The 12,586-nt window shown below is 37.0% G+C and overlaps 1 protein-coding gene across 1 annotated transcript; it reads right to left on the reverse strand.

Annotated features, from left to right (window-relative positions):
- Window positions 1-491: 491 nt before the first annotated feature.
- On the reverse strand, window positions 492-992 carry LOC149011311 (21 kDa protein-like). The gene has a single exon (XM_089162619.1). The coding sequence runs from the start codon at window positions 990-992 to the stop codon at window positions 492-494; it is 501 nt and encodes a 166-aa protein (XP_089018745.1).
- Window positions 993-12,586: the final 11,594 nt, after the last annotated feature.

The raw sequence follows: 12,586 nt of genomic DNA on the forward strand, positions 1-12,586 counted from the left end.
CAAATTGTATTCTTATTTACTTTCTTGCAACTTTTGGCTCTTTTTTTATTTTACTATGAGTGTTGTGCTGCAACTTTTGGCTCTTTTGGAGGGAACTAGAAGAATTGCTCCACCTTCTAGTTGGATGTTGATCTATCTTGGAGGTGATGCTACCGAACAACCCTTGGCAGTATGAAGCATCGATTACCTTAATTAAAGGTAGCACTCGAGGTGTGACTCAACCTTTGTTACTAAATTAAGTTCTTCAAATCAGCTAAGAATTTTAAAATTCTAATTCTATTGCAATTTTATTTCCTGTATTTATAAGAATTTATGATAAATTACCAACAAAGAATTAAGGCAGTTATATCCATGGAGAGTCCATTGACTACACTTCACTTTGCAAAACCTATATATCATACGGCTAGAATCCACCCCATTGAGCAATTTTTTAAAAATTTTTATCGAGAAGCCCCATGCGAAACACCCGAGACTCAAGAGATCAAGTATGATTAAGCTAGCTTATTGATGAAGGTAAGGGTAATGCTCGTCAACTTCTTTCCCTCCGCCACACGACCAAGTAAATCCGATTTCACTGATTCCAATCCCTCCTCACATGTATCCTCGTTTGTAAGCGCTGCACTCATCCATGTCTGCAAGTTATTAATGGATACAATGTCAAGCTTTCCCTGCAATGCCGTATTTGACTTGTTCATAAGATCAATGGCGTCTCCATAGGTGTCCACACAATCCTGTATAACCTTATCAGATCTAGGTTTCTTTGAAAGGAGACCATTGATAGTTGTTGCACTAGATAAGCTCTCATGGAGCGCCACGCTAGCTAGACTGGATGGGCTTGCTTGGATCACACCGGCTTTGGGGATGAGTTTGGCGATGCAGACAGCAGGAAACAACGTTGTCTTGCAATTGGTAATGATGAAATCATTGCTAGCAGCAGAGATTGCTAGTGGGAGGAGGAGGAGGAGGATCGCTGTAGAGATTGTTGTTGTCATTGCGGCCATTTTTTTTCTTTCCTTTTTTGTGTTTTAAAGAAAGAAACACTGACGGTTTTGGATGTTCTATTATTATTATAATCAATAAAGGAAGACAGATGGGTAAGGAGTTGGTGGGAGAGGGATTGTATTTATATGTGGCTTTTGGTCTTGTTTGCGTTTCTGGTAGGGATCTTAATTATAGGAGGCAAAAGTGGAAGCTTTCAATACTTTTACAATGGATGGTTGAAAAGCTATTCAAACTATTAATTTAGTTTGCTTCTTAACAGTGAGGATGGACATGAAGTGCAACTGAATCGTTAAATATCGATTTTGTTAAGATTATCCAGAAGGGATGTGTTTGAGGTTGAGGGAGTGAGGGTTGTCAGATTAGAAGCTTTACAACTGTTCTTGCACATTATTTGGCGCTCATTCTTTGCCCGTTTTGTTTGGCGAAGCAATTTAATGAGTATTCTGAAGCAGAGAAGGAATAACAATAAAAAAGATAGGTGTACACACCATACCTTAGACAACTTCAATTAGCTATTTTCCCAGGGCCATGACCTATTTCCTATTGACCAAAAATGAGGCACCTAGATCCCCGCCTTTTTTTTTTTTTGGTGGTGGGGCTGGGGGGTGTTCAATGAGCACCTAGATTTGCTACATAGCTTTTTGAATTATACTAAAATTTTATCGACAAGTAGTGCCTAGTTTGTAGGATCATATATCAATTTCGTACCAATTTAAATATCTCAGCTAGTAGTAAAAGACGGTGGGGGAATCTAAAAGTATAAAAAGGCCCGATGGAATATAGGATGTTTATACTGACTTGTAAGTCCGGAATGTGACGGACACAACTTCTTGTGCTAGAAAATGGGCCAAGCCATTAACATTTCCAAGAAAAAAAAAAAAAAAAAAAAAAAAAAAAAAAAAAATCAACTCCAAGGTGTCTTGATAAATATTGCATTTCTTAGAATTTTTGGCAAAGTGAGATTGTTGTTCATGGATTTATAATTGATCGAGTTATGGTGGGTTTCTTAAAACTCTGATCTTAATGCTAAATACTGAATCCTCGGTCTCTCTCTCTCTCTCTCTCTCTTTCTCATCTCATTTTCTTTTTTTCCTTTGGGGGTGGGGGTGGGGTCGTGGTGTCCAGGTCAAGCTAGTTGGACATCTTACCCTTGCTATGATCTTTACTGAGAAATAGGAGTAGACAATTTTACATAATTGTTCCATTTTTACTAGACATAACTAATAAAGTGGTAGAGGTGGCGTCAGCCTGAGCTAGTCAAGGTGAGTCAAATACTGAATTATGAGTTGACACCAATCAAGGCATCTTCCTATTTCCATGCCTAAAATCTTTGCCATTTAGGCTCAATATGGATTATAATGACATCAGATCATTAAGACCAAAACTTACACCGCTAGCTATTCATGACAGAATTAAACACAAAGAATGAGGCTAACCATGTTATTTTCCGGGTCAATATTTATGGTAACAATATTATGACACCCAAGCTTAGTGGTTGACTCAATTGACAAAGATCATCACCTCATAGCATGAGATGAAGAGCTCAAATCATCTTGAGTTTGGACAAAGTCCTATTGTATATTTAAATAATTATAAAACTACCCGAATGATTTAGTCAAGGTACACATAAACAAACCAAAATGAATAAAAGTTCCAAAGAAAAATATCATGACACTCCAAAAGAGCATAATTGGGCTAAGAGATGTGGCAGAAAAACAAATTTGACACGACAGGTCAACATATAACTATTCGTCATGGTGACTAATTTTTGGCCTTGTCTTGGGGGTTTTCAGTTATTGTGCACCCAACTTCCCAACTCGTGCCTTAATGGGGCTGTCTGGACTTTGTAATAGGGCCAGACTTGGACAAAGCTATCGCTGCCGTTTTCATGTTGGGCCATGTTGTAGCTTTGGTACATAACCCTATCATAAAAATGATAACTTTTTTCATTAATTACCTTATAAAAAATTCTCTAGAGGATAAAAGAGAAGTATTTAGAATGGACGGAGGTGTGAAATGTCATTAAATCTTAGATAAAGAGATAATCTAATGATTACCCGAAGTAGAGAAGGATTAACCATAAAAAGAAATGGATGGATGTACACACCACACCTTATACAACTTTTTATTAGCTATTCTCCCATGGGCATTGTGTTGAGTCTAATTCTTAATGACCTTCTTAGTGGTTACCTAGATTTGGCACATAACTTTTTGAATTAGACTGAAATTTGAGTCATGAGTAGTGCCGAAGAATATCAATTGGAATTCATATGAGAGCTATAAAGATTTTTGTCATAGGTGATGAGGTGGGCTTCTTTTTATCGGATGGAATCAACACACATTCAAGCCTAGGTTATCTTCTTAACCATTCATGAGAGTTAATAATGGGTTTCCACCGATTTGCAATGCATTTCGAGATGATTTTGTATACCACCATATACAAGCTAATAGGGCGCAAGTGACCAAGTTCCGTGTAAGGAGTACACATCCAAGGATTACTGCTGCAAATGTGAATGTGCGGAGGGACAGAGGTTGAATCCAGGGTCTCCTTGATTTTATTGCCTTCATATATGAAGGCCATAGGTCTAGAGGATGGAAAGGTAGCGCTGCAAAGGTGTGGAGGGACGGAGGTTGAACCCAAGGTCTCCTTGGTCTTACTCTCTTTATATATGGAGGAATAGAGGTTTGAACACCTGTGCTTTGTCATAAGTGTTATGAAAATGTCCAAGTTTCTGATAGTTGCATTTCATTTTCCATTTGTAAAATATGAAATCCAAATCGAGCTAATCTTGCAATGCTGATCACCAAAACATAAGTATCATTTCCTAAACTGAGCAAGGCCAAACCAAATATTATCATTTTGATATCCAAAAATCTCGTGAATGATAGGATCAGTAATATAATTATGTATGAAAGCTAATGTTTATAAAGTTTAAAGTGATCATGAATGCTTAAATACTTAAAAGTATGTGATATGGAGAAAATATAACCAAACCTAGTTCAATCTTGGTTCGACCCTCGACCCCGGTCAGGACGAAAGGAATCGACTCGCTTCCGAGTGAGCCGGGTCTAGGAGATAGCTTGCTGAGGAAGAAAACTACTTAGTCACAAGCACGCCCTAATCCGCTACGATCGGAATAGGCTAATTGACATAGATAAGGGTAGCAGCATTTGGTGGCTGTCACTTATCGCTATCATATGGATAACTACCATATAACGATTGTATTATCAAATGAGTCATCTACTAATCCAACCTAGTAGGGATCTATCACTCAACGGATCTATCCGTTAAGATCTGACAACTATCTGAAGAAGGCTCAAATACATCCAACGAAGGAGATTTGAAGGTACACTCTATATAAGACATCACCTACTCACAAGGTAGAAGGACACATACAATCTGAATTGTATTCTCGTTATTCATTCCTTAGCTCTGTGCTCCAGCAGAGCTGTTTGTGATTAAGTTCATCAACTGACTTAGCCTTCGGAGGTGGACTCCCAATCCCACAGTCGGGCCACATCCGACGTTCGTTTTTGTAGGTTATTCTCAGGACATCTGAGGGCTTAGTAGATTTTGGACGCATCAGTATGCTAGAAGTCAACACTATTAATAAGTTTGTAATTTTTGGAGGTTATAAATATAAAATTCCGTGCTACCAAACAAAATTATGAATTTTTTTTCCTCACTGTTTCCAGGATCATGTAATTGTGATTCACCTCTCCTGCATAAAGCTGATTTTCAACAAATTTCATGAAATATATGGAAAGATAGCCCAGTATGTAATGATCAGCACTTCTTAATAAAGAGGTCACCAGTTCGACACTCCCTGTAGCTAATGTAATATTCTAGACCTCTTAATATAAAGTTACTAATTTCACACACACCCCCAAAAAAAATCCCATGGAGTATTATGTAATTATATAATAATTTATGGGAATATAACTAGGTGAGTCTTGTATTAGTTTTTACTATTTTATTTTAAAAAGCCTCTATATCAAAAGAAAATGAATTCCCAGCACCTCAACAAAATGCAAAGGTCACGTGTTTACACAAGGCTTCAATGCTTCACAAGGATATGATGAGCTAGCTAAGAACTGAATGGTGCAGTGAGAATAGATAATTCAAACATATAAAAGTGAGGAATTGTTATTATTCTTCTCTAAACACAAATTTTTTTATTCTAAATTCGGGTAGTAGTAGAACTAAGATATTTGAGGAACTAAAAACTGAACCTTAGATTTGTCTTAGTCATTTTGCTTGCAATAAGCCATTGATTGGGATGTCATAAATCTTTTACTATTGTGAAATTTAGAGAAGAATGAATTTTTCGAATTTCTCGAAATGAAAACAATAAGTTTTATAAACCTACAAAAGATTTGTTCTTATATTTTTAAACATGAGTTCAACACTTTAAAATTGGCTCTCCATTGAGTTGATCGTTCACCAATTACAAGGCAAGAAGTTCAGCTAGTGCTCTAGCAACTAGAGGAGATAAAACCAGAATTTTTTGAATTTCTCAAAAAGGATTGCACTGGGACAGATTGGACATCCAAATCTTTTGGCTCTCTGAACTTATTACTTGGGATCCCAGTGGAGCGAAGCTTCTTGTGTTTGATTTCATGTCTTAAGGGAGTTTCACATCATTTTTCCATGGTATGCTCCCTTTTACTAGTGACATTTCCCCCCTACTATTTTACAATTATTACGAAATCATTATCATCTTTTATCTAGAAGGACTGGACACCCCAGTGGATTGGCAAACAAAAATGAACACAACCATGGGTATGACAAGAGGCTTGTTGTAATTTTACATAAAGAAGAACACAATGTATGGGAACTTGACGTCAAACAACATATTGCTAGATGATAACACCAATGCCAAGATTGCAAACTATGGCCTCTCATACCTTATGACTACTGATGTCAATTCTAATGTGATTGTTGTCGCTGATGTGTAAGGCTATCATGCACCTCAACAAGGCCAATAGAAAGACAAAATGTCTTAGATTACTCCTGGATCTACAAAATATGGTAACAATAAGTCTTTTGTAGGTCTATAAAAATAAATTGAATAATATTAAACCATTTTTTTTGTACAAAGGGGCTTTATTAAGCCGGAGATGGAGATATTAATATGCCTTAGCAAGAGTTGAACCCACGACCTCTTCACTAGAGGTGTTGGTTTCAACCACTAGAACAGCTCTGCGTTGACAATATTAAACATTTTTATTAAATCAAAAGATGAACAAAGAAAATTGACCGAATCGAGAGATTTGATCCATGGTTTAAAGAAGAAATTCAACCCCAAATATCTTGTGGAGACAAAAGAAATCCTCCAATGGAGATGATAATCAACAATGAAGTTTTACCAAATGCATGAATTAAAGTAGAGTTTTTTTCTATGGTGCCCCTTAGTGTGCCTCAAATTCGTGATTGCCCCCTTCTTTGGTCTAAATTCCATGATGCCCCCTTGCTTAAGGTCAAATATTTCAAGTTACCCGCTTAACAATCAAGCCTTTTGACCGTAAAGTTTGGGTTGTAAAATGACTCATTTACCCTAGCTACTATGTGAAGACAAAATTACTCTTTCACTCACTTATGTGACCCAATCCTAAGTGGGTGAAGGAATTCTTCATTCACCCATCTTCTTCCCAGACCTCGCCAAAAACCCCACATCTCTTGCAACCACCACCCTTCCTCCCATTTTGTTTCTCTCTCGCTCTTCAAAAAATTGAAGGAAAAAAATAATTAAATTGCCAACCACCACCTCTCCCCTTTTTCTTTTTACCTTTTCTTCTAATTTAGGGTTTTAATCTGACAATAATAATTTCAGAAGGACAGAGCACTGCATCTGTATGAAGAAGAACGAATGCACCTGATTAGGGATGACATTGGTCTTCCTCTAAGATGATTTCGATCACTCCGCAGCTATTGGAGGGTTCTTCTCATCGGCAAACCAGGTCCGATTTTCATTTGAGCAGCCAGTCGGTGATTTGGTTGGATATCGTCCTAGTGCTCAGAGAAGAAGATAACTTAGTGAGAGAGAAATTAGAGTTAAGGGATTAAAGATTATGGACAGTTCGATTAGAAGTCTACACTAGTTATTAATATAAGGGTTTTTAAAGAGTATATTTGTAACATCCACCTAGCCGGTACCCTACCTGGCATACCCAAGTGTGTGATCCACAACCCCAAAGAACAAATATCGAGAAAACCAACCTCCCACACATACACAATAACATAATCATGAACATGATGTAATCAATGTAATATAATATAAACAATGAGATCAAGATAAGAAGAAGAGAGACAATATAATCATAGTGCGGAAAGAAATAATACTAATATATAAATAATCAAAATGTAGAGTGTGCGGAAAATCACTCCACAACTACAGTGGAAATGTAGCTTGAACAAAAAGGAAGATTACAACCGATTTCCAAAAGAAAGGAAAGAAAAGAAGTAAATCAACTAAACTAATGTCTCTTCTGTCTTATAAGGAATGTCTTCATAAACATAAACAAAAGAAACTAAGCATGGCCGCTTCCACTCCAGAGTAGGGCTAATCTTGGTACGCAGCATAATCACTTGAGGGATCTTCAGTGTAATCTTCGTAACTACTAGCACCTTGAGTGAAGTATGCTTCATCGGTTTGCGCCTCGTAGTACTAGCCTTCATATTCTTCAATACCTACAGGATAATCTAACAAAGATATTTGCACAAAAAGGAGTGAGTTCAAAAGAACTCAGCAAGGCAAGTTATTCCACAACAACATAAATAACATGATAGCAAAACATAGCATGATGCAATATGATATGAGACAGACAATGCATGTATGAATCTAACTCTATGTATGCTAGTCTCTATAGGTAGACATGCTTTAAGTCATAGCACCATACTTCTTTGGGAAGGTCAAGTCACTCTCCCTCAACCATCTAGGTATCTTGGGCTCTACCGGTGGTAGTTGGGTCCTACATCCCTCAGGACATTCCATGGCTAGGGTTTAGGTCACCGCTCTCTCGCATCACCATTGGTCTAAGTATTGGTGCATATCAAGGTAAAGCCTAGCCAAATGCAAGTCATCTACTTAGTTATATCAACTTAGATCTAGATACATCCATTCCTCGCCCGGGCGATCCTTTCCCAGTATCCTTCACACTAGAGTCATCATAGTCCCGGACTACGAACTCATCAACCCTATTGGTCATCCAAAAATAATAGACGGGAAGCTCTCATGTCCTCTCACGGGTTGGCTACCGGTCTTAAGCGCCCATGAGCCCAAGTCTACTATTTGCAACCCTACCAATGAATGGCCTCTCATGAGTATCCACAATGTGATTCATGTCCTCTCATGGGTTGGTTACCGATCTTGAGTGCCCATAAATCCCCATTACTACCACGGGTTACTCGGTCTCAATACCCTTCCAAATCGGGTCTAATATAACAGGGACATCCTAGCCAAACACCGCTAGACAAGCCCTAGGTATGACAACCAATAATTCGGGAAAGCGTCAAAGGGCACCATCGGAAAAATCCCATACTATTCCCACTGATGTCCAAGGACAAAAATATCAAAAGGACATTCCGTAATCCCAAATCATACCTAATCAATCACATTCCCAATTCAGTCATATCATACACAATCAATATTCCATTGTACAGAAAGATACATAATAACATGATCAATCGCATATGACAATACATGAACATGATACTACTATACTTGAAGTACTTACAGCAGAAATACAATACTAAGAAGATACAATAATGGTAGTGAATCTAAGAAATTCCCAAAATAGAAACTAAGATTCACGCAATATATGTAATTATGGAAACAACTGTCCTTACCTTAAGTAGATTCAAAGATATTCCGGAAGTCAAAGAAATCAAGTCCAAAGTTAGCAAATCAACCCTAGACAAGAATAGATACAACATTAGGAGAAAAACCTAGAAGATTGGAGGTCAAACAGATCAAATCGGATGAAAGCATCAATGCTGTCCACAGCTAGCTGAACTGTCTGGTTGACTGATCCAATTGACCAGGCAGTCGACCAGGTGAATAGTAACCGAAGCCAAACTGAATTTTTTATCCGAAACCATACTTCCGGGACTCGAAACACTCTGAAATTCGAAAGGAATCTTAGGAACAATAAACTAAGACTATCTAGCAAAGATTAATCATCAAACAAGGATCAAAACCATAACTTTCTATTTAGAAAACATGACTTTCTAATTGATCAAAGCATGGTTTTCAATGAAAAACAACCATGGATGCAAAGGATAATGGAGGATCATATCACAAGGATCATTAGCAATGGATCAAAGATGAATACTATCATAAACTTAGATCTAACATGCTAGAGAATTCAGATTAGAAGAATGATCATGCTTTCATGAAGAAACCATAAGAAACATGGCTAGAATCAAATACGATGATGATAGCATTCATAGAATGAATGGAGATTCATTTTAACTCAAAGGAGATTGTAGAAGAGGTGTTTGCAAGGTTGCAATATCTTCTTCATAATCATAGTAGTAAGAACAAGATCAAACAAGAGTAAATCAAAGAGAAAACAGGAGATTACTAACCTTGAAGATGAACTAGAGAAGAAGAACAATAGATCTTGCAAGAGTTCTTCACAACCACCAAGGAGAGGCTTTGAGAGAGGCTTCACACGTTCTCAGAGAGTTCTAGCAACAAAGGAGGCTAATAACCACGAAGTCTACTTAAATAGAACCTTAAAAGACCTAAAAATCAAATATTCTTGGATCTTACAATCAGCTGGCTGAGTGGTTGGTTGACTGACCAGTGGACTAGGCTAGGACAGCAAGCCCAGACAGGGATTTGACAACCTAGATCAACTCAAAATCAAGTGGGCTTCTTCCTACTTCTCAATTGACTAGTCTAGGTCATAGAATTACCTTCAAACCATGGCCGAGAGTGCATTAGGTCCATCAACTAATCTCTCCTTCTTCAAGGTGCAATTTCTTATCAAACACTGCCAAAGCTTCCAAGTATGGAGCACCATCATCAATCTCCATGGGTTCGGAGTCAAACACCATGTCTTCTATTAAGAGGGTCCATAGTTGTCTTCTTCCTTCACTTCGGGTCTTCAGACCTACAAACAACAGGGTTCCGGGTCAAGGTTACGGCTGGATTTCACAATATTAGTCTTTTTACAATTAAGAAGGTACATGTGTCATTTAAAATCTAAACTTAACGGTCAAAAGGCTTAACCTCTAATTAGGGTAAGTTGAAATATTTGATTTTAAGCAATGGGGCATCGTGAAATTTAGACTTCATGGGAGCAATCACGAATTTGGAGCTCACTTAAGGGAGCACCATAGAATAAAACTCATTGGAGTATTTTTGAGACCTCTTATAGGGTTTGAGAATTATGGTTTGTACAACAAAATCTATTTTTTATTTTCCTAAAAATGGAAGAAAGACAAAGAAGGAATGTGATTCCTCTTCTTTCCTCCTATGGTCACCCCCAGAAGTGTGACCAGTTTCATCAATAATAGGCATAGCACTTAATGAATTTTGACATGTCAAATTGCAATACTAAACTGTGCCAGGTGAATCTGAAATCTGGCACGGTGAATTTGAAATCTTGTTTCTTGTCAGAAGCACTCATAGATACTACCACCAGGGTGTCATTCAGAGAATGCCATAGACAATCTTTTTCCATCACATAACAAATCATACACAAACTTCACTTATACCTAGTGCATCTCATTTATGCGTGAACCATGTTAAAATTTTCCTCTTCATAATTCTCTTGTGTCCACTAAAACAATAACTTTCGATAAATTGAAATGTTAAGTCCATTTGAAAGTTCTCAATCCAGCCTCACAATGGGATTCAAGCTTAACTTTATGATTTTTAGCATCAAAGCTGAAAAGAGTACGATTAACATCACTGTTGTACAAATTAGAAGTAAGGATCTGATGAATAGATTCTGTAAAACCTCCCTGAAAATTTAGCATTTCCTTCCAAACATCCTTCAATACCAATGAACATGTTGGAGCCTGTGTTGGTGAAGAAATTCTTAATCACTGTAGCTGAAGGCAAGGGAAACACGGTCCTCAAACATATTTGCATTTATGGGTAATGTCCAACGGATAGAGTTTGACACTTAAAAGGATTTTGTAAATCAGCATTTACATTTACAGTGGCGAGGCATTGTTGTAATCAATGTTTAAAATTACGTTTTGTCTTGGTGGCTCGACAAGATCAAGACAACTGAGGTACCGAGATTTGGCTGAAATCTCGGTGAATCATGGTATTAATGATATATCATGTGTTTGGTTGAGTGTTTTAGTGATTTTAGGTTGTCATGTTTGGTGTTAGTGTTCTAGTGGATTTTAGGTAATTCTTGAGTTTGATTTTTTTGTGTATAGTCTAGTTTGAAACTAATAAATACAATAGCAACCTTATTTTTTTTACTAAAGCCCAACATAAACAGGGCTTCTTAATGCACACTTGTCCACCTAAATATGGACTAAATTGGATCATACATTTTCAAAAATATGAATACATATTTCTATGAAATTTCAATAAAATTTTGAAAAAATTCAGTCAAATGACTAAATCTTGTTTTGACCCTTATTTTATTTTGCCAAGATCGAGACAAATGAAACATGATGAAATTTCATTAATATCTCAAAAACTTTTGTATGATGGTTGCAACTCAAGGTACCTAACTAGGGCGCCAAACTCTCTATGCCTCAAAAGTTCTCCAGTTATAGATTAAAGAACTTAAAAAGGAAGGGTGTGTTGAATTTATTTTAATTTTTTTTCCCAACATAAGAAAATTATATTACCATTATTATTATTCTAAATAGAAATGGTTTGAATAAAATCATATGAATATGTATATTGTACACCCCCAATCTTTGGGATTGTAGTTCAATCGGTTAGCGCACCGCCCTGTCAAGGCAGAAGCTGCAAGTTCGAGTCCTGTCAGTCCCAACCTAGTATCCGATGAATCCACCAATTTCTCTCTCCATTTTCTGTGAAGAGGGGGACAGAGAGTGGGATCTAATTCCCAGCGGTGTCTTTAATGGTTCACAATTTGGAATTTATGGCAAGTGGAGACCTTGATGTTGCATGAATATTTCATTCACCACAGGTTAACTATAGAATTTGATGAGATTAGGAATTTTATTTTGCAAATTGCACATTTTTCCTACTTTTATTGTTTATTCTTAAATTATTTAATATTATATAAGCTTCTTTCTAATTCATGAGATTTTATTATTTTTTGTACTTCTTATGTGTAGGCTAACTAAATGCAATTTCAAGCGCATGCCCATTAGAAGCAATACCAAGAGCAAGCAAAAAATAGTGTCAAATGCATGCTTATTAGAAACAATAGTACATTTATGCCCAATAAAATCAGGTCAGCTTCGTTCCAAGGAGACATATACAGGAAAATATCATTACTGCACAAGAAATATTTCATACTATGCGCAAGAAATCCAACAAACAACTCAGTATGGCCATCAAGATTGATCTTGAGAAAGCTTATGATTGGATTAGGTGGAGCTTCATACAAGAAACCCTCACACTGGCCAATC

This window comes from Hakea prostrata, chromosome 7 (genome assembly GCF_041222555.1).
Source record: "Hakea prostrata isolate BN-2017 chromosome 7, UWA_Hpros_2, whole genome shotgun sequence".
NCBI classification, from domain to species: Eukaryota; Viridiplantae; Streptophyta; class Magnoliopsida; order Proteales; family Proteaceae; genus Hakea; species Hakea prostrata.

Excerpts from the sequence above, each read along its gene's own strand:
- LOC149011311 (XM_089162619.1), bottom strand. The coding sequence starts at position 992 with ATGACAACAACAATCTCTACAGCGATCCTCCTCCTCCTCCTCCCACTA.